At 44.0% G+C, this 26,227-nt stretch overlaps 2 protein-coding genes across 5 annotated transcripts in view; one reads left to right on the top strand and one right to left on the bottom strand.

Moving 5' to 3' along the window:
• DOCK1 (dedicator of cytokinesis 1) overlaps positions 1-26,227 on the top strand; it is a 281,505-nt gene that overhangs the window by 95,687 nt on the left and 159,591 nt on the right. The gene's annotated exons all lie outside the window — the stretch shown is intronic.
• The window catches only part of INSYN2A (inhibitory synaptic factor 2A), a 44,594-nt gene that overhangs the window by 6,081 nt on the left and 12,286 nt on the right, over positions 1-26,227 (bottom strand). The window contains exons 2-3 of the mRNA XM_067000885.1: positions 22,872-23,973; positions 5,874-5,945 (exon numbers count right to left, since the gene is read on the bottom strand). Of these exons, the coding sequence (XP_066856986.1) occupies positions 5,874-5,945; positions 22,872-23,968 (1,169 nt within the window). The 5' untranslated portion in view covers positions 23,969-23,973. The remainder of the gene's footprint in view (positions 1-5,873; positions 5,946-22,871; positions 23,974-26,227) is intronic.

Below are 26,227 nucleotides of genomic sequence, written 5' to 3'. Positions count from 1 at the left end.
TACACCCGGCGCCGTCCAGAGGCCTTGGGCCTGTGTCAGTACCTAGGGCCTGCCTCGTGGTGCAGGGGCTGGTCCAGGCACAACTCGGGCATCTTGCTCAGGGCACGTGCGCAAAGCAGCCGACTCGCTCAGCCTCCTTTATTTTCTGGTTGACCCCATCTTCTGAATCCCAGCGCTGTGGATTAGGGATTGGTGTGGTGGGTTTTCTGTTCTTGGCTTCGTGGCTTCTCTAATGATTTTGAGAATATATGTTAATGAGTGTTTATTTTTTGCATGCTGCCAGCAGAGTGAACTTTTTCTAATTTTGTTGCTGTATAAGGGATTGAAAACAGTTTGAGGAGTCATAACCACTTGGTTTTAAACATATGGGACGTGGGAGCGGATCTAGCAACAAGCTTAGCGATTCGGATGGGCTTTCATCTTTCCTAACATAGTCACACGTTATTAATGTGCATCATTTTAAGGTGCTGGATGCTAACAGTCTGGTTTGTTGGCTACTTGTAAGGTTGCAGAATCGGAACAATTCAGGTTCAGGACCAGGTTGCTCAGGGCTTTACCCAGTTGGCTCTTGAAATCTCTAAGGATGGAGTTTGCACAGGCCCTGGGCAGCCTCTCCCTCCGCTTCCTCCCTCAAGGATAAGACCAACCTTTCTCCTTCTGTTCAACCACAACCTTCCTCCTTTCACTTAACACTCCCTCTGTTTCCCTTTTTACTACCTAGTTTGTAATGTTTAGGCCCAAATCCTACAAGCATTTGACAAGACGTATAACTCTTCAAGTAGGCTATGTGAAGTTGGAATTGAAGAATATCCCTGTCTCTCCTCCTGGGTTGTGTTAATAGGATGACATGGCGTTAGTGCGTGCCACATCTTGGAAGATCAGGATCCAGATAAACACTAATAACTTGGAAAATTGCTTAATACACTTGCAATCAATCCCTTTTTAAAAATTTTCTATTTCAAGCTGAATATCACAGATGCCTAGGACCCAAAGCATTGTCAGTGTTGGGAAGCCATTAAGATCGAAATTTTCAACTAAACGTGTTACAGAGTAGAAGTAAGGTGAGAAGGAATGTAAGTTAATGACTATGGGTAGGAAATAAAAAGATGGAGAAAATTCCTAATCTGGTCATTTAGTTACCTGATTTTGTTATACTGATACCATCTTAGGAATTTGTCTACTTGTCTAATTTCACTTTGTATGCCATATTTATGTATTTTCATAATTATCATTGTCTAACCTTTACAATTGAACTACTTCCATGTGGCCTCTGTGCTACCTAGTTGACTTGTGTCACCGTGATTTTAACCTGTAGCAGCTGCTGGTTTATTGAGTGTTAAATTTCATAGATTCTAATAATAGGTTTTCAATTAAATAGCTGGAGCATGCCTTAAAATGTCACTGACAAAATTAAATACTGAAAACCAGCGTATATTATTGCAAAATTCTAAAGGAATAAAAAATAGCCAAATTAATGGTTGCTGCAGCTTTGAATATTTTTTTTCCCAAGAGCTACAATAGTGCAGTCTTGATATGTTTGTTTTTTTCCCCCCGTGCAGAAATTGCCTAGCGATTTGATCATTTCCAGAAGCTAAAGTAACCTTGTAAAAACTATAGAGTATTTGTGACCTTTTTGACCAGAGGGAAGCTTAGCGTGAATTCCTTAAGATACTCCTTCACAGAGATAATTCCTGATAAAGGCCGTAGAATAATGCACAAAAATATTAAACAGAAGACTCATTTTCTCATAAAGATTCCTTTTCGAGGATTAAAATTCATGAGGGATGGTAATTTAAATAGAAACGGAAAGGGCAGTTCCACTAAAAGATAATCACGGAATAAAACAGCCTGTGAAGATTTTAGTGCACATGGGTTTGGGCTGTGATAGATTTGGTACAATTTCTGCATATCAATGTGATTTCTTCTTAATAACAAGATCTTGCTAGACCTCAGTATTAAGTTGACTTTGTGCTGACAATTTACCCTAGTAAGAGTTATCCTCTATACCTAAAAAATAACGGTGAATCTGCATTTAGTTTGGAAAGGATATATGGATATTTTTTTTTGTTTCTTTTTGTGAGTTTTGTTCTATAGTTTGTAGAAGACAGATGATTTTGAAACTGTTTTGCAACCTTTTCTTACATGGATACTGATGGAGTGGGTTCGTGTTTGACACATCAACACCTGACAAAAAGTTTGCTTATTTTTACTACAGGTGACATTTTTTGACTACAAATTTAACTGCTGTCCGGTGATTACTACAAAGACACGATGCAGAACACCTTTTGCTGTTTTAGACTGTTGCCGTGTAGCTGGGATTTGGTCATTAAAAGCTCTGTTGATAACATTGCAGCAAAAGAGTCTTGAAGCTGTCTTTGAGCCCAGAGCTCCACAAGACGTGGCACAACTGATCCCGTCCCTATTAGGATCCCAGTGACAGCAGGCTGCTGAAACCTTTGGGGTAATTGCTCCAGCCTTTCCCAGCCTTCACAGTAGCAGCTAAATGGGTATTTAATTGGCAGTGGAAGCAGCGAACTGATGTGTGCTGCAGGAGGAGGATGCAGTTAATGTTGCTCATCTCATGCAATGGAAGAAATCTGACCTGTGTTAGAATTTGTCAAGTTCCTGAGCGTATTTCTTATGGCAGCAACAAGTAAATTTTTGAGGGAAGTGGGGAATCAAATTTAGATGTTTCTTTTCCTACTGAATCCTAGAGTAGGAAAGTTTTTAATTTTTTGGGACCTTCTATTTTTAAGTGTTTCATTTTTGAACAGTTTCCTATTTATTAAAAAAGGAAAAAGTAACCTGGTTTTCCACTTTTTTTTTTTTTTAATTCTAAAAAGTATGTATTCTTTTCAACACTAAGAGAACGTAAGAATAGATTTGGAATATTAGTAAAAAATACATACTTCATATGCAAAATAACTATTTTCAAAATCCTCTACTTGAAATGTTTACTAAAAGTATGAGCATTTTTGATGATAAAAAGCAACAAAAATAGCTTAGAGTACATCAGTGATTTGTCTTCCACATTGTCTTCAGCTTTTGTGCTAGATCAGATTAATATTCTGAGAAGTCATCGTGAGGAGAAGAATTTAATTACAGTGATTGTTTCTGCATTCTAGCTCCTCATCTGCTATACTTGACACCACAGCAGGTAGCTGGATTGTCAGTAGGGCAACTGATTCATTCCTCTAAGATGTTTCAGTTTAAAAATAGAGGTTTGAAAGACCTCCTAAGTCTTTTTTTTTAATGTTACTGTGTTAAAAATTGGATTACATTTTTTAAAAGCAAAGCCCATTATGGAAAAGTTAAGGTGTTCTTTTTGAGTTCCTGACTTGCCCCGTAAGGGTGCTAGTTACATTTTCTTTGGTGTCCCCCATCTACTGCTTGTGTGAAGGGGCTGACGATGCGGGAGGACAGCGGGTCCAAGCTGGGTAAAAATACTTCTACTAGTATTGTAAAAGCAGTCGGGGAACGTGCTGTGGGTGGGACAGGGTGGCCCTCCAGGTCTGAATGCTGACTTTACTGACTGCTGGCTGGGGCCAGCACCCTCAGAGGTGTTCAGGTTTTCAGTGCACCTTGGAAGGTTTAATCTGAGTGCAGAGGCTTTAATTTCTGTTCCTGTAACGTGTTCTTTCTTAACTGTAACTGTATGCAAGGTTTGTCATGCGGTCCCTACAGAGGTGCTGCCTCTCTCCTTGCACGTCGAGTTCAGGTTTAAGAGCAGCTTTAGCATCCTCCCTAATGAGATGCTTCATTTTGTTCGGAGGTTTCAGCACTGTAGTATTTGACTTGTGGGGAAGTGGAAGATCCTACAAGGCAATGTGTCTTAGTGGTGGTTTTATCAGCGAATTTCTCTTTTATCCTTTCTGGCTGCTTATCTTGTCATAGTAATTCAGTCTCCTCAGAGCTCCCCGGTTTTGCGCTGTCTTCTGGTTTTAGACTTCTTGCCTGCAGCATATATTCTCCTACTGTGTCAAAAAGCTGAGCTGATTTTTGCTAAAACTTCCCCTGGAAACGCTGCTTTAGGCGAACGCCCTGCATCGATAGCTTCAGTCCAAATGGCTGTTCTGGTGGGAAACGCTGGGGAGCCGGCTGGTAATGTGTGCGGAGGGAAGCACTTCAAATCTGCATGGCTGCACGCTTTTCATTTGCAGCGCGTGTAAAGGGTAGAAACTGGAAAGTTCCTTACTTTTAAACCTGCTGGCTAGAAATCAAGTCCTTTAAAAATAAAATAAAATTGTTTTTGAAACAAAAAGAGCATCTCTGATGACGGAGCGCTATGTTGCAACTTCCATGTCTGCCCTGAGAAAGAAATTGCGTGGGTTGAGCTAACAGGGCAGTAGCACAGGCCTGTGTTATTTATATGCTTCTAAATACCAGTCTAAAGGAGATATACGTAAATTGGGTCCTTCCCCAGCACAAAACAGCATCTTGCTCTTTCCTACTTAGCTGTTAGGGAGAAAAGATGGAGTTGAAGTTTTCTATCCTTTCTCCTTTCACTTCTAGGCAGCTTGGGTGTAATGTATGAATAGGTGCAGGTCTTCTACCTGAATCAGAAACCGAGTAGAGAAACAAGGGGGGAAGTGGTTTTCAGACCTAGACAGCATTTGTATGTTCATTTTAGTTTGTATCTTTAGTTAATAACAGTCTTTATACATTTTCATCTGCACTATATTGCCTGACTTTCTGAAATACTTGCTGATAGGTTTCAGAAGGAAATCAAGAAATAAGTTCTCAGAATATTTTATCCCGTGGTACAGAAAAGAGAAGAAATCCCTGGTAGAATGATAATCTGAGTCACATTTATTTTCATCTTACCTGCACCACATGTAAATATGCAGTTGCTTTTCTTTAAGACTGTAATGGAGGATGATAATTAAGCTGTCAGTATGAAACACATCATCAAACTCCTGATGGCTTCGTGTCATGCCCACTGATTATCTGTTACTCATTACATAGCACATGGCAAAACGGGTCTCTTGGCTGATAAACTTTAGGAGGCGAACCTCTGCTTTAGAGAAAACTGAAACGTATCCTTTCACCTTCTGCACCTGATTCCGTTCTAGTGAGTAAACTCCAAGCATATCCTTCTGGAGGAGAAATTCTAGCAGGTATAACCCATCTTTAACAAAGCCTTGAAGCAGTTTTGTCATGTTTGTAGGTTTGACAGTAACGAGCCAACCTGTATTCACCTTATGGAACCATAAACCTTCAAAACAAGTCTGTTAAAGGGGATTTCTGTATGCATGCAGCGAGTCTTCATTTGTGTGTTGCACGAAGACTGAGCAGGTCTGATGTGAAGAAGGTAGATGTGTGCTGTTCGTGTTGAGCAGGACGTATTTGCCCTGTATGTTTTAAAAACTTACCTACTACAAATGTAAAAGTATTTAAAGGCCCGGGTAGTAATGATGTAATGGGTAGTAATTTTACTGATTAAACTACCTAAATTGAATCTGTATCTGATTATCTTTGCTCTAAAATCTCAAAATTGCTTCCTGAGTCCGGTTGTTACTGCTATGAAATCAATTTGGCACGTTGAGCTGTTGGACAGGAATTGGAAGTATCTCTAGCTATGTGACAATGCAGCTCGCAACTTGTAGCACTTCACATCTGAGAGCTGCAGCAGCGTACTGACCAAAGTCATCTATTTATCATTTTAGGCTTGAAAGCAGATGTCAGTTAAATTTAAGTAATTTAGTGAAGGTAAACTTATTTTCTGTTTTTTTGTTTGTTTTTTTTTAAACTGCTTCTGTGTATTGAGGACAAACAAACACCATTTTAATGAAGGCTACCATTTGATCTTGCGTTAATGAATAAATTGTTACTCTCATTCAGTAAGAAGTGGGAAGATTAATATTTTAACCTACCTGTAGATAATACACGCACTGTTCCTGCACGTGTCGCAGTTAGCCGTGTCTTGACCAGTCCGATATGAAAGCCTACAAAGATAAGAACGTGAGGTCATTAAAAAGCAATTTATTTTAACAAGTTTTTGCCTTCTATGATTGCTTTTCATAGAAATAAGAACTTCATTTTTTTTTTTAAACTTTAGTATTGACCATACCAATCTAGCTATTAGGAAAACAGGATCAAAAATAGCATATTCAGCTTCACTGAGCCATGAGATGATGCTGTTTGGAAAACAGGTGATTAATGATCGGGAGGAGAAAATATCAGATTTATTTCAGTAATACTTTGCACACTGATGAAGAGGGAAAACAACAAGGAAATGAAGTTAAGTGAGCCTGTTTTTTACATGTGGCTTTGGTGTACCACAGTGACGAACCATCACTGTGAATGGAGAGTGTTCCTCTTCTGCAGACGAGGCAGTGCTGCTCTGCTGCCTTCTTGCCTTCTCAAATACATGAGGCTTTTCTAGTTCCTGGTGGACTTACAGAGCATAATAATGTAAAACGGCGTCTGTTTAGTTCCCCCCCCCATATCAATGAGATGAAGATTCTTACTGAATCGTCTGAAGATCAGTTGTGGTGATGTCCATGTCTTATTAGGCAGAACATCCCATTTAACTAACATTCCCCTTATTCACCTAGCCTGCATCTCTCTTTTGTCACCCTTCAGTTTGGGGCATGGTACATTTTAATTTACCTAAGTATTGTCAGGTATGCATGGATTTTTCTGTACACAGACGGAAATGTCATTAAAATAAATGTATTAAATTAAAAAAGCAAAATAGCCTGTATATCAGTGCAAATGTTCTTGCATGCAGAAGATTTTAAAATGAAAATTGCTAAGTCAGTTTTTACATAGCAGCACTTTCCTTTTTTTATAGACTTACATATTTAAACTAGAGAATCATTTTAAGTTTTTTTTTTTCCAATTTGTGTAAAATACAGACTAGTATCTGCTGTTTCCTCCTAGTTACTTGTAAAAGAAATGGGAAAATACCTCATCTGTGGAAGTTTGAAGATTTTGGGTCAGGGTATGAGTAATTTAAGGGAACGCTCCTGAGCTCAGGTTCTGTGCTGGAGCTTGAGCCATGCCTGGCCTTACCTGGGGACAGAGGGCCTGCTTCTCGCTTCCCTGGCCCCGTAACAGTCATGGAAAAACCCAGCGTTTGTGGAAATACTGATCTAATTTTTATGTAACAAAATATCAGGCGTCTCCAATACAAAATTTTAATGAAAAATGATATACAAATTGTTTATGTGCCTGTCCCTAACACAGAAAATGAGCATTTCCTAAACACATACGCTGCGTCACTTCTCCTTACTATTTAAAAAGCTTTGAGTATTGTTTTAGAAGTTTATTAGGCTCCTTATAAACACACATTTTATGTGAAACGTAGGTTTTTAAGAGAGAAGAAATCTCTCAGCGTGCCCTCGAAGGCCGCGACTGAACCTGACGTTCACTGCACCAGGCTGGGCTTTGCAGGTGACATTCCTCCTTCCGCTGAGACGCCCGACGGATGAATCGTGCCGGGTGCTGCCGTGGCCGCGTGCCCTGGCCCTGTGAGCAAAGCTCCTCGCACAGCGGTACCAGGGGCGGCACTTAGCGGGGTGGATCTGCTGCTTTAGCGTGAAGGCGCTTTTTCCTTCTGAAAGCAAAATGCAAGGTAGAGCTCTTGCTGTTCCGGGTTTTTTCTTTTTTTCCTTCATATTTTAGGGACATGGTGGTTTTAAAACCTGATACCAAGAAATAATTTGGAATTATTTTCGTGTTGAGAAGAACACACTCCAGTTAACTGGACTGCTGAATCTGGACACATCTACAAAGCCAGATGTGCAAAAGGACTTCTGCAAAGCAGAACTCTGTACGGCGTGCTATTCCCTGGGAGGATGGGGGCACACGATGCTCCTTTACACCTGCTTGTACTTGTTTTTTGTTCCTTGGAGGCCCGAAGTAGTTTCTGTTTTCAGTTCCCCGTCAAGATCCTCCTGGAGGCAGACACTCAACTTGTCACCGCTGCATTAAACTTGGGCTTGTAAAATGATTTTTCCAAGCTATTGATCAAATTCTAAAAACTGTCGCTGCAAGACCCAGCCCCTGAAGTTTACAGATCAGTTGCTGGAAGCCTTTATTTCCCGCAGACAGAGGCGGCAGTTAATTTAATAACCACCTTCGGAGGAACGCAGCACGGGTGCCTGAACGCCTCTGTATAGATAAAGACATAAACGCGCCGTGCCGGGTGCCAGTTTTTTTTCATTAGATGTCAGTTGGGACGTTTTTATTTCTCCGTGTAAGCCTGCAAAGTACCTTTTAATATACAGGTAATTAGCTGCTTCGTAGACTAACGACCTCCTGCTCTCCGGCAGCCTGTGCTGTTCTGCACCGCGCTGCTGGTCTGTGCGGCTCACGCCTGGCCGGCCTCTGCTCTCTGTCAAGTGCTTTGTCGAGGTTCCCCAAGCCCAGTTACCAGAGCAAAGCGTAGCACCCAGGTTATTTATCCCGCCTATACCTGTCCTCTTGGCTCCTCGTGCGATGAGTGTCGTGATAGGGTGGCAACGAAGAGTTGTTATTTCTTTTACTGGGATACTTGAGAACCACGATTTCAGCCGGGGATGAGGAGGAGGTGAGAATTTCCTCTTTGAACGAGAGGGGAGGAGGAGGAGCAGGGCTGCGTGTGCTGGGGGCAGGCACTGGAGCAGAGCAGGACAGCCCCGCGGCGCTGGCATCTCCCAGCGACACCCCGCTCGCTCCGGCACAGGACTTGGGAGCTCATCCCCAAGAAGCCATACGGGATCAGACACCCAAATGAACGCACAGCGGTACGGATAATCATGCAGATGTGGAATCGCTACCCTCTCTGGATGCTCCGTAACGAAGAAGCGTACCTATGGGCACTCCTAGTTCCTGAGGTATCCAGCCAGCCTCCCCCAGCACCGTGCCCGTCGTAACAAAACGTTTTAGTTGTGATAAACTCACCAGAAGTTAGTAGGCTGGTCACCTACTTAGCAAAAGCCACGCTCTATTTGATCTTAATGTGGACGTGCCAGTTCAGTCGTGAACTGTGGTCCTGCTTCCGTAACTGAAAATCTTTATTTATTTTTTTTTAATCTTGTTTTCAGGACTATTATTCAAATTAATTTCTAAAGCATATGATGATCTTTTAATGCTTAAAAACGTATTCCTTAATTTATGGTATAAGGCAGGCTCAACCTGATAAAAAATGATCCTTTGGTATCAGCATTAAAAATGATTTGAATTTGATCCCTTTGAAATCCCGATTTCCCAGCTGCCACGTTCAGCACTGCTTGGTTTTAGCCTCACCGTCACCCACAAACTGACCTGTTCACAATTAGCTGTTCCAGTCTCACGGAATTTATCATCAACTGTTCTTAAAGTATCAATTTTCCTTCTTGAATCTTTTCAGCTTTTTCAGGGAGGACTTTTCTTTCAAAACCCAGTTCAGGTGATGCTGCCTCTTCAGCCAAGCCCGCGCTGTACAAGTGGTGGTACAGCACAAATGCAATTACTTAGAAATTAAACTCTTTCTAAAGGAATTCTGTTGTTTTTACCCCAGGGCTTTGGGCTTTCACTTTCTTGTTTTCACATAATTATCTACATAAATGCTTGCATGGAATTTATCTGCTTCATGCCAGCAAAGATTTTACCAGTAGCACAGTGGTTTTGCACATAGACCTTACACGATGAGGTTGGATTTGAAGTACAAAGTTACTGAAAAATAGAGCAGCTGAAGATTGTTTTCCTGTCAGTGCTAACTGCTAGAAACAGTCTGCGAGCACGGTCTGGGCACTGGGCTCAGATCAGTGTTCTGGTTGTGCTTTCTGTACGAGATGGAGTATTTCAAATAAGTGTTTCTCTTGTCTCCCTTATAAAATAATTTAGAAGAGTTCAGGCTACAGACCAGTAAATTTTTTCTTCATTGGTATAAACTCGTATTTTTCAATTTGTATTTAAATGTGTAAGCGTGAAGTTTTTCACAAAGCTTCCTACTGAAAACTTGTTTGCTTTTTAGGGAACTGGCTTTGGTCTCTCTCAGATCCAAAGCGGCGCGCTTCGCTGTGCACTGGGGGGTGCCTGGGAGCCAGGGGTTCCCCCAGGCTGCGACTCCCGTGGGCAACGTGCTTTATGTAGCAATAACTCATCGTTAAGCCTTGCAGCTTCATTTCCCGCTTTTAACGTCATGGTTTTGGGCATGCTGCATTGGTTTACGTGTAAGAAATACCAGATTTCGTAACTTTGGTCGACAGAACTTGTGGCTGTTGAACAACCTGCTTTTGATGTTGCCCTTTTGGCTTTTGATCTCCCCTAACGAAAATCCAGTAGCTTCATTCTTTGATACCTCACACCTCGTATTTCCGTTTCCATACGGATGCAGATGGGCCTGGTCAGTGCCGTGTACTAGGGGATGGAGGCGCTGGAGGAGGGATAGATACCGGTCACTGGCATTGCCGTGTCTGCATCCAGTTAGCTGGTGACCGAGCAGAGGGTTCTTCGTACTCGGTGCTTCACGTGTGGTTGCCAACTCCGCCGTGTGTTATTTTCAGGAGGCTTTTATGTTCCTGCATTTCTTTCAGCATTCTTGGCACAACTGGAGCTCAACCTCAATTAACACTTCCAAGTAGGAAAATACGATAATGAAGAGCGGCCGTTTGCTGATATGGACTGGCAGTTACTAATAACAGGCAGGAATTTCAGAGCAGCCTGAAGGAATTACACCTTCAAAACGCCTGTGAAGTGCAGGATTTGTGCACCTGCTTGAGGCATCTTTTGGAAATCCCAACTGCAACACCTTAAAACCATCTTTGCATTTGAGTAGGTTTTTGCAAATATAAATTAGAGACCTGACTGAGCTGAGAGAGGGAAGCTTAGGTCTGTACGTACTGAATTCCTTCGGTCGTTCAGGAGGTAGCTAGGGAGGGGGCACTAATTCGAGTATCCTGAGCAACTACTGAAAACAAAGAAAATCTTATAAAGTGATTTGGAGGGTAATTCTGTTACATCCGGGCGTCTTCCCTTACCCTCTGGGATGTAGGCAATGCTTCATATTAATGGAGTTACTTAATGGCATGGTTTTACAGAAGTGCCTGCGCCTCGGAGCGCGTTTATGCTCTGCTGGGTGTGCTCGTTAGATGAGACTGATGTTCCTCGTGCTTTTATGTACTGCCACCAACAAGGAGGATAAACAGGCTTCAAGGACTTTTTTTTTTTGTTGGTGGTGTTTTTATTAAAATACAGTGAAACAAATTCTCTTAAGAAGGCAGCGAGCCTTTGAAGTTGTTCTGAAGTGACAGCTCTGGGCAGCGCTGGGTAGCTGAGGCAGGGTGGGCCTTGGGTCTCCTCGAGTCTGGGTATAACCGGGGATTGTTCCCATGCCTTGCCTCCTCCTGCTGGGACTATACAGAGCACAGAGAGTTCAGCACTCTTAACGTTACCTGGGTTTGCAGAATAAGGCCTTAAAAATAAATAGTTCAGTGGTGAACTTTTCAAAACCCGTGTTTCCTACTGCTAAGCGTTGAAGAGTAATGTGGCTGATAACCAGGCTTCGGGAGGGAATTATCCATCCTTGTTATTAACATAATTTGGCCTCTGGCACAATAAGATGACTTCGCGATGTTCTGCGCATTGTAGGTGTCTTTATGACGCGAGTGGCTGTGTTCTAGCTGTGTACATACAGGAAGATCACTCGATAGGCTTGGCAGATAAAACTAAGCCCTGCTTAGCCACAGTCTTACTCTAACCCAGGAAAGATGCGGCATCGTATCGGGACGGAAAGCCGCCTCCTATAAACACACTTCTATCAGCACAATCCTGTTTCTGCTGGATTAACAGCTGCCTCTGGTTCCCCGAAGAAGCCGCGTTCAGAGCAGGAGATACACGCAAGGATACTGCACGTGGGGTCGGCACGAAGCTCACAGAAAGCTGTTCTGGGAAGTCACTGGCCCAGTGGATCAGTAGAAAATTGACGGAGCCTTCCTGGTGCTGTGTTTTCATTATGCGGAAAACCACCAGTTAACAGCTGTCATTTATAGGTGACAGCGGTACAGCCAAAAAATAAATAAATCAAGAAGAGCGGTGTTGAGCTCAGAGCAATTGACTTGATTGACTTGCTGCTTAACCATTTAGTTTGCCTCCATCTGGATGCAAACACTGAGTTGTTCCATTTCAGGCGTTACGTTTTTTCTCCTCTGCTTTCACCTGAAGCTTCAATTACTTTATTTTTTTTTTCCTCTGGAGTTTTTTTGACCTTACTCGCTTCCCGAGCACAAGCCTTGGGGGCGCCCTGGGCTGTGCCTCCCAGTAACCACGCCTGCGTGGGAGAGGATCTGCGCACACAGCGGTGTGATGAGCAGCGCAGGGTCCTTGGAGCACTCAGAGCAGCTAGAGAAAGAGGGGCTTTAGCGTGCCCTCCCTCAGGTTTGGCTGTCTTATGTGGAATTTAATTGCGTTTAAAACAGACTGAGTGTTACAGCTATGAGTAGAAGCAACTCTTTGCCAGTGCTGTGCTTTGCAGCACCCCGAAAGGGCTGCGAGCTGCCTGGTACCTCCAGTGCTCTCGGCATCACCCAGCCAGGAGCTGTTGCGTGACTTTTTAGCAAAGTCATGTGGACTTGTAGTGTGGATTTGCCTTCGTGGTGGGGCTTTCCCATCCCGGTCCGAAGCTGTCAGCACGGCTTTCCTTGGGACCACCGAGATAGCTGGCAGCTGCAGCAAAGCTCCGTGCCTGTGCACTGGAGCTCACGTGCAGAGACGGGAAGGGACAGGGCTCAGGCAGAAGCTGTTCTGGCTCTGGGGTACGTTGGGAGTCTGGGGGTGCTCAAGTGCAGACCCAAGCACCAGCAGCTAAATGCCCCGATCCCAATGGCACGGTGCATGGGGCACCTGGGTGCAACGTTACCGTCTCCTTCCTGGCACAGATTCCGTGATGGCCAGCATCAATGGGGTGGTTTTCTTTGGGTAGTCACTAGGTGGGGATTAGCTGAACCTTAACGAGTCCAATTTTCCTCTCCGAGAGGCCAGCAGCAGCCCTGAGCTGCAGGAGCGTGGGGGGCAGCGTGCGGAGGGCAGGCTGGGGACGGGCAGGGTCGTCCTGCTGGGTACCAGTACGTTTTCACATTAAAAACAGAGCCAAAACGACGAAAAAAAAGGCTAAAGAAACTACGCACAAATTCACTAACTCATTTTTGAAAGTTGTTTTTAACTGATGGTGGAGGATGGAAGTGGAAATTCTGTGAGGCTCTAATAGCAGAATCATTTTCCCGATTTTTTTCCATATCTTTCTTGTTATTACAGGGCTCATATTATTCATTCGGTCTCTGAAAGTACTTTGAAATGTACCGGAGCTCAATGGTGAGATTTTTTAGGCTGTTTCCAAGACAGTAGTTTGTTGTTTTTTACTGAATCCTGACAGTTGGAAGCAGATGACTAATTTTCTTTTTGAGGTATTTGCACTGTGGGCGTATGGCATAACTCCCAAGACAGCAATTCAAGTGCTTTCACCCCGTAAATACATTTTTATATTGTACTCAGGTTAGTTAGGGAGTGAGGGTTTAAAAAAAAAAAACACAAAAAACACAACAAAAAGCAACCAACATATTTCAGTAGGGCTGCCTAGTGATTAAAACCCAACCAAACAAAACAAGCAAACAAAAAACAACCCACAACCTTGTGAATCAAAAGAATTAAAAGGTATTTCGAGTGAAATCAGAAAATCTTGTAGGCATTACGAGTGTTTGAGGTCTAGCATCTCTCTTGAATACGTTTGTGCCTCTGTCATATCACCAAAAAATGAGAAGGATAATTAAAATGTCGGCAGTTTGTGTATCAATAATTCAGGGAATTTGTTTGCTCTGGCTCAGTAGCAACTGTACCGCTGGCTGGCAGCCCTCTGGGGCAGCGCTTGGTTATCTGGCACCCGGCTTACTCAGCAGTTACACCCCAAGCTCTGGGTTTGCCCCTTGCGCTGTGGTTTGCTCCAGACCTCAGCGTCGTCATTCGGATGCTGCGAGGCTTCTGAACCTGTGCGGTGTTTCTATAAGGGAGAAGTTTCTATAGGAGAAGTAAGAAGTCAGGTATTTTTTCATAATTTCAAAGCAATTGAAATTTCGGTGCAAGCTCAAATACTTTGTGTGAAAGAAATATATGAGCCTGTGCCGGGTTAGGGTCGTAACTGGTACCAGCCACACTGTGCAAACCTCAGAGCCGGTGTAAAATCCCACGTGCTGCACAGTGGCATAAAATTAAGAAGACGGAGTACAGTTGCTGGCCGGTGTTCTTGCTGCAGGGGTGGTGCTTTCAAGAAGGTTAGTACTTGCAAGAAGGAAAAACAGAAGGAAGGCCCTTGGAAGTAGGTCTCTGCGGGCCTCGGCACTTTGTTTTCTCATTTCCCTAAATGACGGTTTGGTTTCACTGCAGCGCAGGAGGATCGGTGGAGAAGCAGCTCTGCATCTGCTAGAGCTCTGTACGCAGATGCTCTGCAAGGTCCCATCTCACGAGTTTTTTTCTGAGCTCTTGTAGATGGCAGCGAAGGGAACAAATCTCCTCGTTTACCGAAGCGATGTCCAAAGTCATGCCAGGTTGAAGTACTCTGGAGCGCAGATTGCCTTGCTAATGTCGAGATACCTCTGCTCATCTCTGCAGTGCGGTTTGGCTGAGTTACGTGACCATGCTGAGATTCTCTCTCATCTTCTTACCGATAACCAAGAGGAAAAAGATAGCAGAATACCCGATCTAATGGTCTGTTCTCTCCTAGTTTATTTGTGCAACAAGTGACGTGGTGAAAAACACCCCCTATCATCCTGCTGCCCAAATGCTATTAATAAAGAGGGGCAGGCACGGCTTGGGGTGTTGGGAGAGGCTTCCAGCAGCCTGCAGAAGGGCACTTTGCCTTCACAGCTGCCCTGGGACCCAGCTGATCCCTGTCCCACTGCTGAGAGGCAGAAATGAACGCTCACAATAAGCTGCTGCAGAAAATCTATGAATTGTAATCTGTTAAAGTGCTCTTTTTCTAAGTGTTTTCATATTACATGGAAAAATGGCTCGGTGAGTGGGAAGAATAACCTAGTACTGCCTGCAGGCAGCAAATGCGTGCCCACGTTGGGCTGTGCCGTATATCTTAAATCAATTACCTATTTACTCATCCATCTTCAAAATTCCTCCGTATTTGCAACGTCCAAAATGAAGCCACAACAAGAAGATGTGAAGCAGTGTAATAGGTTTTTTTTTTTTAGGGTCTGAGCTGAGAACAAGACCTGGGTGTTGTAATTGAGGAAGAAAGCCAGCGGTGATGCTGGGGGGGGGACAAACAGACGTGTGCCTGGGAGCTCCCTGGCATACGAGGCATTTCCCTCCCCTTTCTGAAACAACCCGTGGATATCTGAGTCCTGCTCCACTCCTCGTTGTCCCTCAGCTCTGTGAACGTGTCCTCTCTTCGGACTGACCTGCACATTTCTTTCTTAGCTCTGGAACTGGGGCAGCCAGGAGCCCCACCAGGTTAAAAACACGACGCCCCTCTTCAGGCAAACCTTTTTACTGAAATTGTCCGTAGTCAAAATCCATTTTTCCCCAGTGAGATGAAAGCCAAGTGTGCCTCTGTGTACGCACATAAGGCTCAGAAGTAGGTGTCAATTAGAAATCTGGGGATTAATCTCTTGCAGAACCAACAGCGGTGAGAAACTTGACGCCGTAAAGCTCATTTTGCTCATTTTTCCATGACTGGATAGAGATGTGGCTCACCGCTCTGTCTCTTTGGAATCTAATACTACGACATTCAAAATGCTGTTATTAAAGGATTACTCTAATTGTGTAAAGTGAAAACCGGTAATTCGGTACCTAAATAACATCCTCTTTAAAAGACTGATTTAGCAGAACTCTCCTTGCAGGTATGTAATTTGGACAGCTCGGTGACAGTTGGAAAAGCTTCCCTTACGATCTGCAGCAATTCATACGGATATATTTAGCCAGAACACGAGTCTGCTTACACTTTTTTTTTAGTCATTCATTGTAAGACTTCACCGGTATTACTGTTTTTGAACTGTGGAAGTTTGCTTTTCTTGGCCTTCGTGTTAGTGCAGCCGCCCCGATGTAACAGTGGAGGCGAGATCTCCCTTCCTGGAGAGGTGCTGAACCCCCCGAAACAGGGAGGTGGGGTCCCGAGTGCTACCTGCTCTGGTTTCTAAAATCTGGTGAATAGCAACCAGACAGAAATCGCACGCTTTTTCTGAATACGCCAAAGAGTGTTTCATCCAGTCGTGCCGTGCGGTACCTGTGGCTAGCAGCCGGTATTTAGCCAAATGAGTTCCGTGCCCCGAGACGGGGAGCGGTCCTCCCGTCGTTTCTGGAGAACACGGAGTAAGCACTGAGCTCCAACGACTTTGTTTAAAAAGGTTTTTTACCTAAAGGTTTAAACCTAAAGGTTTGCCCTTGCTTTTTGTCCACCTTGACAGTATGATCTGAAGCTTTGATTACAAGCAGTGGAAAAAATTTGTTCAGCTCTTGAAGGAAAAAAAAAGTATTCGAAGTATGAATGCCATCAAGGCTGGAAGATCTCCGAGCCGCTGTGCTGTGAAATACAAGTTGTGTGCCCACTCCTACCGAACTCCACATTGTTTTTAAGTGATCTGCTTCAGGAAGAGTATAACAGGAGGCTAAACCTCGAATGATACAGGATCTTGTAACGAGCAGCCTGGCATGTTCATCTTTCAGTTGAGGTTACAGAGAATTTTAAATTAGAGGGCTCAAGGATGGGCGTGTGGCTGCAGCAGGTACTGAAATAGTCTCCATTGGGAAGTGCACAGCTGTGTCATGCAATGAATTCTTCTCTAAAAAATACAAGGAGCTGAGGGGTGTCGATGTGAGGCACACCGCTCCGCCTTGGTTTGTGCTGGGAGAGAGGCTGGAGCGCTGCTGTATAGCTTGGAAAACCAGGTTACCTGCTGCGAGGGCAGGGAAACGGACTGCTGTGGGGTCCCGGAGCTTCTCCTGCTCTCAGGGAAGGGTAAGTGAGCATCTGAGATGGCCGAGGGAGCAGCTGCAACGGGGAGATGAGCACAGAGCAAGGGGCAGAGAACCCGGGACGTGTCCACAGGCAGGGAGCTGGTCTTAAAACTGCTTTAATGAACTAACCCCGGAAAAAGAGAAATTTTCACGGAATACACTTTGAGTATGGCTCAAAGATTATGGAGTGATAGACCTTTGAGGCAGTGACAAAAATCTGGCAGTTTGGCTCTTCATAATTAGAAATATCTGTGTGCTTACAACAAAGAGAGGGAATAATTATAGGATGGCTGCAAGGAGAGGAAGGGGGGGGGGTTGTTGTTGGAACTAGAAAATAAAAGTGCTGCTTCAGTATGGATTTGCACTACAGTAGTGGAACACTTCAGGTGAAGCTGATCTCGGTGGGAACAGCGGGACCGAATGATACACAGAGAGATCAGGATAGTCAAAACAATTGGTTGGAATCACAAGGCCCACGAAGCACTGATCTGTGCAGAAATTACTTATTTTCCCTGACTATGGAGGATGCACGTGAAGAGATTTCCTGATTTCCTGCATGCCATAGGAAGGTGAATTGTTACAGCCTCCGAGACGTCTTGGTACGTCTAGTTCAGGAAAGGTTTGTAACCGGTGTGTGCTCTGAAATAGGACAGTGGCAGTTACAGGAAAGGGATTATAAAGAGATCGAGGAGGTGGTCTTAAGCAGACTAATGGCCAGAATGAATTTGCCAGCTCCCCAGGACGGACCAAACACGTCTGTGAAGATCCCCCAGGGGAAAGTCGAGCCGCTGCAGTCCCTGCGTTTCAAAGGTCTGCTGTTGTTGTGTCCTGAAACTTGGCTGCACTAATATGATGCAAAACATGGTGTCATTTGGGCATCGCGGATAAAACTGGTTGTGTTCTTTGGGTTTCCATGTCTTACTTTACAGTGCAGTTGTCTTCTTTTAAGCTTATCTACAGATTGCTTTCCTCCATTTCCAGGTTTTCTCTTAGAAACAATTTTCTTAAACGTTTCCTGTGCTATGTCTGTAATTGAAAAAGCAAAACAAAACCGGAGAGGTTACAAAAAAATAAAAAACAATCCCGAACAAAGCCATGTCATATCATTTCTGCAGCTACTCCGTTATTTCCAAAGGCTGTGTTTTTCAGGGGTATATTTGTAAGCTTTCTGAGCTTACCCTTCTCCTTCTGTGACATAAGGAACTTGCCAGTTTTTAAGAGTGTTGGCTCGTGCGTAGGTGGATTGAGGTAGACAGCAGAGGTTGTCACTGCCTTTATTTGCTCTTTCCCCTTCGTCTGAGCTGAATAGCTGGACTGCGCTCAGAGCAGCTTCTGAAAAAGGAGGAAAGCAAACACGCTGGGCAATAATTGCTTCGGCTATCTGACTTTCGTTCGCCATCATTCCTGAGTCAGGACAAGTTTATGTTCAGCCGTGTGATCCTGGGGCGGTTGCTGGCAGGATTGTTAAAGCAGAAGGGGCTGGGTGCGGGTGCTGCCCGCACTGCCTGGAGCCCTTCTCTCCTCTTCGGTTTAAACATCCAAGCAAACACGGTTTGGCTTTGTTTTGCTGCTGAAAAATGATAATAGAGACCCAAATATCCTGTGTTCACTGCGAGGAGACTTGAAATGACATTCAGATTCCATCCAGGAGATCATATTGCTTTCAGAGCCCCTTCAAAGGCGCCGTCAGAGCTGCTGCTGCTGCCTGGGACTGCTTGTTGCAGCAGTGTTTGCTGAGAGCTCTTTAAATTCCTCAACCACTGTCTGCTAAGAAATGAATATAAATGATCTCTGAAACAGGCTCATTTAACTGTTGCCTAATACGTAGCATTTGGCCTGGCAGAGTCAAAATACTGTGACTCATTTTTGTACGGCAAATTGAGTACTTTGTTTATTAAAATTACTGATTTATTGTATAATGAGAAGGGACTTGATTGCTGTTACTTCTCACGCTGAAGATTTAAAGGGCAGGTCACGGGTGTTCTCCAGCTGCAAAATATTTTCGATTATCTGTTCATCTTCCGAATACTTCACTGTTACATATTTCATAGGCTGTGCCGTAGGTGGCCGGGTTTGGAAATCAGTGAACTTACATTTTGCTTTCACTCTCAGTGGCCTTAGGGAGGCTCCTTACAGGTAAACAGAGCAGAATTTTGCCTCGCTTAGCTGAGAGCACTGTGCTTCAATATGGACAAACGTCTGCAGCTGTTAAGAGATGGCTAATAGTTTGCTCTGAATTACGTTTGCTTTGTTTTCTTGTAAATAACTTGTGTTATAACGCTGCACCACGCCTCATGTAATATTCAGCATTTTTGCCCCCTCTTGGAAGTCTGAATTGAAGCTGTAGCTCTGCTGCTTTTGGCCATGCCTGACTTAACGCAAAGGTTGGTTAATGCCTTTGGCTGTGATGTAATTTTTTCCTTTTTTTTGTAGAGGCTTCCACATAGTACGATACAATCACCATTTTGCCAAGTTTTATTAAGTAATGATGCACGTGAGAAACGTACAATTTCAATAATCTTCAGTGGGAGCATGCGTGGATGTCACAAGCTCGCAATAATGATTTCTAACCTGCCCCCAAATCTGTGACGTGCTGTTTAGGTTTAATGCATTACAGTTGTGCTGCACCCCGCGGTTTTCCCCGATGGCCCAAAGTTTGCATTCTGTGACCGGTCACCTGGGCCTGACCCCAGGTCAGAGAGAAGAGTTCACGCTGCGTGCTTGAAGCATCAGGTTCGGGCAGCAAGAGCCCCCTGCACCTTGCCAGGTGTTAAGGCAAGATGGTCTTTTCCTCCTCCTGCTTTTCCAGTTGCTTTTCAGCAGAGCCGAGTGCCGTGCTGTGTGTTGCTGCTAATTGCAGATAATGTAGCAGTGACATTTTGAAAAGTAGACATGGATGATATTCACCCAAAGGATGATACCAGTATCTTCAGAGATGCTGATACGATTTTGCTGGCATAGACTCGTTTAGTGATGAATTGCAGTAATAGCAGTTCAAGACCTACAGCATATTAGTGAAAATGAATCCACTGAGCACTGGTCCCATGGCACTACAACAGCACTTAGAGAACACCGATTGTCTTGAAGGGAGAGAAATCTGACTGAGAGTGTTAGCTTTTTTTTTTTCCAGCAGTGTGTTATTTGTATTTGTTTCTTGATGCGTGTTATTGTAAGGTATTTAATACACGAAAGAAAAACAGTAGAGTGCCATAAAAACAGAACACTGTTTTTTGGTTTAGTTCGCGGAAGACTTGCACGTGCTACAGAAAGCAGAGATGAAGCAGTAGTGATTCTCTCAATTTCTTGTTGTAAACTGACCTAAAAGGAGTCAGGGGCTATTAAAGGAAGAAATGTCTACATGCTAAAATTGAGAAGATGAGTGATGGTTAGTTCACACGGTGGTTGGTCATGGTGGCAAAACGTTGTAGAAATGAAGGCAATAATTGGAAAGATTTGCTAGAGTAAAAGTACAGGGCAACCTACTATTGAAGCAGTTCCCTAATTTGAGGGAAGTAAGGGTAAAGATATGCTCTGAGTTAATGATGCGCTGATGCTTTGTCTGAGAACAGAGGGTCCTCTCAGCTCTGGAATGTGCTCGGTGGAGAACAAAAATGTCCCAGAAATAGTGCTGGGCTCCTTTGTGCAATCGCCTTTAAGATCACCCAGGTGCTAGAAAATTCAGTGGATCTGGAACACAGAAATTCATAAACCAGGAGGAAAGATACAAGTATGCATCTCTCCTTTCCTCCTTCACCGTTTCTACATCCTCCACGTCTAGCTGAGAGGAGGCACATCTGGGGCGTGCCTAGAGCATAGGAAGGAGGAGCTGCAGGCAGGTCTAAGGAGCTCTCTTCTGCTCTTGCTAAGTTTTAAGGCAATACCTTTGCATGTCCTTGCGTTTAAAACAACTCCCCATCCGAAGCCTTACTTTGATTTATAGATACTTTGCCTCCAGTTTTTATAATTAACCTCCACTGCTGGTGTAACTGCCACTGGTTACGATTTTGCAGTTAACATCAAAGACTCGGTAAAACATCTTAATTGCCTCTTCCACACACCAGAACGTGTTTGAAATGAGTTCAAAACATGTGATGTGTCTTTAGGTGGTGAGGAAGGACCATCTCACCATTGCCAGGTAACCTGGGGGGAAAAAGTAAAGGAGTGCTACAAATATAATATAGTCTTGCAGACTCTTACACACAACTCTGTACTACCTTAAATATGCAGATATTGTAAAGAACTGGGGTTTATAGATGGTTCCAGTGTTTTAGGGCTAATACAGGCTGTGGGTTTGTCTGGCTGACAGCTTCAGAAGGGTTGTTTGAAAGCATGAGTAACCATTGACAGGTTTGGCAAGACCTCTTGTGCTGAGGGCATGGGTACCCTCCTAATATCAGATACATTAAATGGGTTTTATTTAAAAATTGCCCTTACAAAAGCGAGGGTAATAAAAATAAGCATTTGTGGACCTTTTGCTCCAGTGCCTTTGGGAAAAGAGAAAAAATGGGCATAAAAGTATATGGAGGAAAGGCTGTTGTATATAGCAGATGACTTTGTTGGGTAGGTGTGAGTGTTTCATATACACCGGGTTCTAGATGATCAGCTGATGAGTTAGGACAACAAAATAATTTTCTGTATTTTGTGATTTGACAAGTAGCATGCCACTTCTCCCATTCTCTTACAGCTTCTGTAAGTTAATACAGTCAGAGGAATACTTTTTCTGAGTAATTATAAAAAAAAAAAGTGTGTTGCTTTCAGCTAGGTCAAGAAGCTTCCTGGTCTAAAGAGCCAGGTATTGACAGATTATTTAAAATAATAATAATCATCATCATCATCTTAGTTGTTGGACAATTTTGTCAACACAACCTTAGCATTTTTAGTTTGTTCTACAGCTGGTTATAGTATTTCTACTGAAAAGCATTTTGAGATTGTAGGATTAACAAGATATTTTCCACACTCCTAGAGAAGAATTAGATTACAAACCTCAGATGTATCTTTTTGACTGAAATTAAAGCACAGACTGCCTTAAGTAGCAACAGCCACAGGTTTCTGCTTTTAAAATCTAGATTTCTTCTGATAAATTACGACTTAATTAACAAACAGTGCGTATACATTTTTAAGGGTAATAATAGAATAAATATTAGCAAATAAGTCTGAAGAATGTTTGAGGTAAAGCAAGAGACAGGCTGGAGTCTCTTGATAAGGACTAAATGCGACTAAATGCTGCGCAGTGTTACAGTAACCATTACGTGTAATGCACTAAAGGTTGATCTGTTTAGCCCTAAGTTATACAACTTAAAACTTCTTCCTTTGCGCCCGAGAGTTTGTCACGTATAGAACAGTACAGATGCTACAAAGAAGACTTGACACTCAAAGTTTTCATTTCATTTTCTTAAAAATTCAGAAGGCTGAAAGCAAAGCAAACAAAACCCATATGCTATTAATGGAATTAAATCAAGAGTTATATCCCTTTATCTTACAACCTAAGTCTTTCACACAAGACCTTTCCTCCTGTCCTTCACGCTACGTGAGGTACTGTGGTAAATTCGAGCTGCTGATGTACGAGCACTCCCAGTAATCCTGTTTCAGGAGGGGCTTCTGTGCACATTAGGAAGCTGCAGCAGCTTGGTGCCAGTCTGGGCACAAATTCATTACGGCTCTGCATATTTTGAGTAGAAAAGCTACTGCAGGTCTCTCAGTAAACAGCTACCTAATTACGTTCTGGCGGGACGTGCAGGTAGCGAATCTGCTAATACCCTTGGTGGTTTCTCCGGGACTCCTAAAGCAGCAAAAGCACGTACACATAAGAAATAACACAGAGTGTATCTCGGTGCTCTGCAGGAGGGCAGGCCTGCTGCTGCAAATTCACACGAGCAAATTCTGGGGCAGGGCTTACTTAAGAAAGGCATATAAAACAGCTTGTACTTGTTTAAAAAGCTCGTACTCACCCTTCTCTGTGAGCTTCTCCTTTCTCTAGCTCCTGTATAACACCCAACAACACCTTTATGGTTTCCTGACTGGAGCTGATCAAATTTTCCATCATCTGAAGCTGCGCTTTCAAGTCCACAACTTCGGTGTGAGGCACGATTTGCTGGCATTCCTCGCTCAGGGCGACGGCGGCCTGGCAGGGCCGCGCGCCCTCCATGGGCGACACGTCGACCTGGAGGCTCCGCTCGTGACACTCGCTGGCTCGGCACTGGGCCTGCAGCGGGCAGGCGGGCGCGTCCCCGGCCTGCGGCTGGACGCCATTCAGGTGCACGGTCCTCTTTCTGTCCTCCTCGCCCGCCGGGCACAGCGACCAGTCGGGCTCGGACGCGAGGTGAGGCAGCTCGGGCTGCGAGGCGTCCGCGCCGCCCGCCGGTAGGTAAACAGTGGCCACCTCCGTTTTAAACACCCTCCCGTGGAGGGGCTGGCCGGGCTCCTCGCTCCCCGGCTCCGGCTTGGCCGCGTTGTGGAGGGGGCAGCCGGGCAGCTCGGCGCCCTGCCAGGCCCCCGCGCACGCCCGCTCGCCCACGTGGGAGATGAACTCGGCCGTCTGCAGGCTGCCGGCCTTCCTGCCCCACTGGCCCTCCTCCCCCGAGCTCCTGCCCTCCTTGTCCTTGAGGTCTATGAGAAACCCGTTGTTCTCGCCCTTGAAGGTGTCACCGGTCGAGGCGCTCTTGACGATATTCCCTTTTTTGCGGTCCAGAGGAAAGGTCTGGTAACACTTCTTGAGGTCCGGGGAGGTCTGCACCCCCGTGCTCTTGGTGACGTTGGGGATGGACCTGCGGGCGGGCACCGTCATGTACTTGCGGTACGCCGTTTTGTAGGAGACGGCCTTCGCTTCTCGCTTGTCGCTGTCCTGGCTGCCGGAGAGCTGCTTGTCCCGCTGCTCGTTCTGGGCCTCGCAGATATCCTTGAATCTCACCTGCAGGGCTTTGTTGCGCTTCTTGATCTGCCGGTTGGGATCCAGTGCATATTTCATCTCCAGAGCAAGCGAAGCTGCTGGCTCAACTTCGCTTTCCGAGGCGGTAAGTAAGCATTTGCTGGGCTCCTTACTCACCATGATGCCTGCATTCAAAAACAGTTCAAAAAGCCCGTGTTACAACAGAACTACCAGTTTTTCCCACTAGTTTTTCCCCAAACTTTTAGTATTTGAGCTAATTTCCTGTGTGCGCTGACTGAACGGGCTGGCGCTCGCAACCTTTTGGCTGGATTCTCTTAATTAACTCATAATCCTTGGTATTAGGTATTAGATGCTGGTCTTTCGCTAGAAAATAGCGCCTTTATCTTGCCGTGCTTTATGAGATTGGTTAAAACCTGCCCTCGGGGGGGTGGGAGCAGGCTGTGACCTCTGCAGGGTGACAAAACCAGCTGCTAGGGGGGTGAAACCCCATTTTTGTGGCACCCAGGGGTTTTTTCCTGACCCTGTTTCAGGGGTAGGCACCGCGGCCGTTGTGGGGCTGGCTCCCCACACAGGCTGTGCGGCACGGGAACCCAGGCGTTCAGGAATTTACATCACAGTTAATAAAATGTACAGGAAAAAATAACTTTAAAAAGTCTGTTTGTACAGATAGGGAGAAGTCTGTAGCACTGTACCCTTAACCCTCCTTTAATGCAAATGTTGGTGGCAAGAAATATCAAACCGGCATTATTTTTTTACAGCGTGCTTGCTTAGAAAACATGACTCCCGTGTAATATAGTCTGCGTCCTTGCACAAGATTTATCTAATTTCTCACTGCAGATGTCAGTATCTGGAATTTTTTTGTAATCTACCTCATAGCTAAACGTAAAATCTGGATACAGATGAATTTTTAGCAACCCATTGGTATTGCTGCATGCATAAAGTTTAGGGTCTTTGAAAGTTTCTGGAAGAAGTCAGCAGTGTGTAAATTCGTTTTGCTTCAGATGCAAAACAACCCATCCTTTACTAGAAGCACAATATACCTTTATAACAGAGCTTCTTATCCCAAAGTATCCTAAAGTACTGAAAAAAAAAAGAAAAAAAAACAACGAAAACTGTGATGAGTCAGAGCAATGACTTAATCTGCTATTGAAATATGAGCACCTCCTCAAGGATGAAGAGATGCCAACTGCTTAGCACAGAGCAAGGAAAAAAAAAAAGCAGCTCTATCTCCGTACAGATCATGTGGGATCTGGAGTAACTGGATGGCTAAGACCTCATTTTTACACTTCATTTGAAGCTGTCATTTTTAGTCTCCTATTGCGCAAATTCCTCCCTAATGCTGAGATTTACTGAATTACCGAATTCTCACTTAATCCGGGTATGCTGCGTGTATCTCCTACTTCAACACGGCTGTACCTTCAGCGGGACTCGGAGTACAAGGTATAATGAGTAAAGGGACTTCCAGGTATGGCATTTGGAATACATTTTTGATAAAAATTCTCCCATTAATAAAAAATCTGAAACTCTTGAAGACTTACGTGCCACAATTGGGTATGTTTTATAACATCAACTCGGTGGTACAAATGAATACTTACGACTAGGCTGTATTTAGTTTTAATTTAATAAAAGATAATAAGTTAGATTCAATGGGAAATTGAATGTTTACAGTTTTCAAAAAAGTAATTATAACCCTAGGAAATAGGAACACATGCAAGTGCGTGGCAGACAACCTGTACACTGCAAGGCTGGGCTTCTGCTTTATCTAACAGCTTTCAAAAATCTCTTGCAAATGTGTCATTACTTAAACTTTTATCATATTATACTTCCCCATTTCAGCTAGTTGTTTGCAAATTGCTGAAAGTGTCCTGGCTGGTTTGCTTTTTTCTATTTAATTTGTCACGTTCAGGTAGTGGTGATGAGAAGCAGTTGTTTTAGAAGGGGAAGTTCCTATGTGAACCTGCATGATGCAGAAGAAAGTCTGTAAAGAGGAGAAGGGAGAAGATTCAGGAGAAAAAAAATCAAATCATGGAATCTTAGATTGCTAGATACTAGTTTTCAATTGAGTATGTATATATAAACAGAGTGCATGATAGCATGATAGTGTGACCAAGCCCCTCTCATTATGGGGAAAAAGATTGTAAAAGGAGCTGCTGAAAGGAAGCCTAAAGATAAAAGTGAAGCTGAATGTTATGTCACAGCGATCTCTTGTACTTAGTGCTTGTGTGTGTAAGCTCAGCTCTCTGTATGCCTGTAAAACATGACGTGCGGAGAATTTTTTTCAGAAAAAAAAAGTGAACTAAATAGGAACATTACAAAGTTTTTGTTTCAATTAAAAACCTGAATAAGGGGTCAGTTGTGCTCTGTGTAGAACACTAGTACCCTACGCTGGCTGTTTGGGGCTGTCTTCTAATTGTATCA

The sequence above is a fragment of the Anser cygnoides genome, chromosome 7 (genome assembly GCF_040182565.1).
Source record: "Anser cygnoides isolate HZ-2024a breed goose chromosome 7, Taihu_goose_T2T_genome, whole genome shotgun sequence".
In the NCBI taxonomy this organism is placed as follows: Eukaryota; Metazoa; Chordata; class Aves; order Anseriformes; family Anatidae; genus Anser; species Anser cygnoides.
The sequence above is the reverse complement of the archived record's forward strand: the minus strand, read 5'-3'. Positions and strand labels throughout refer to the sequence as shown.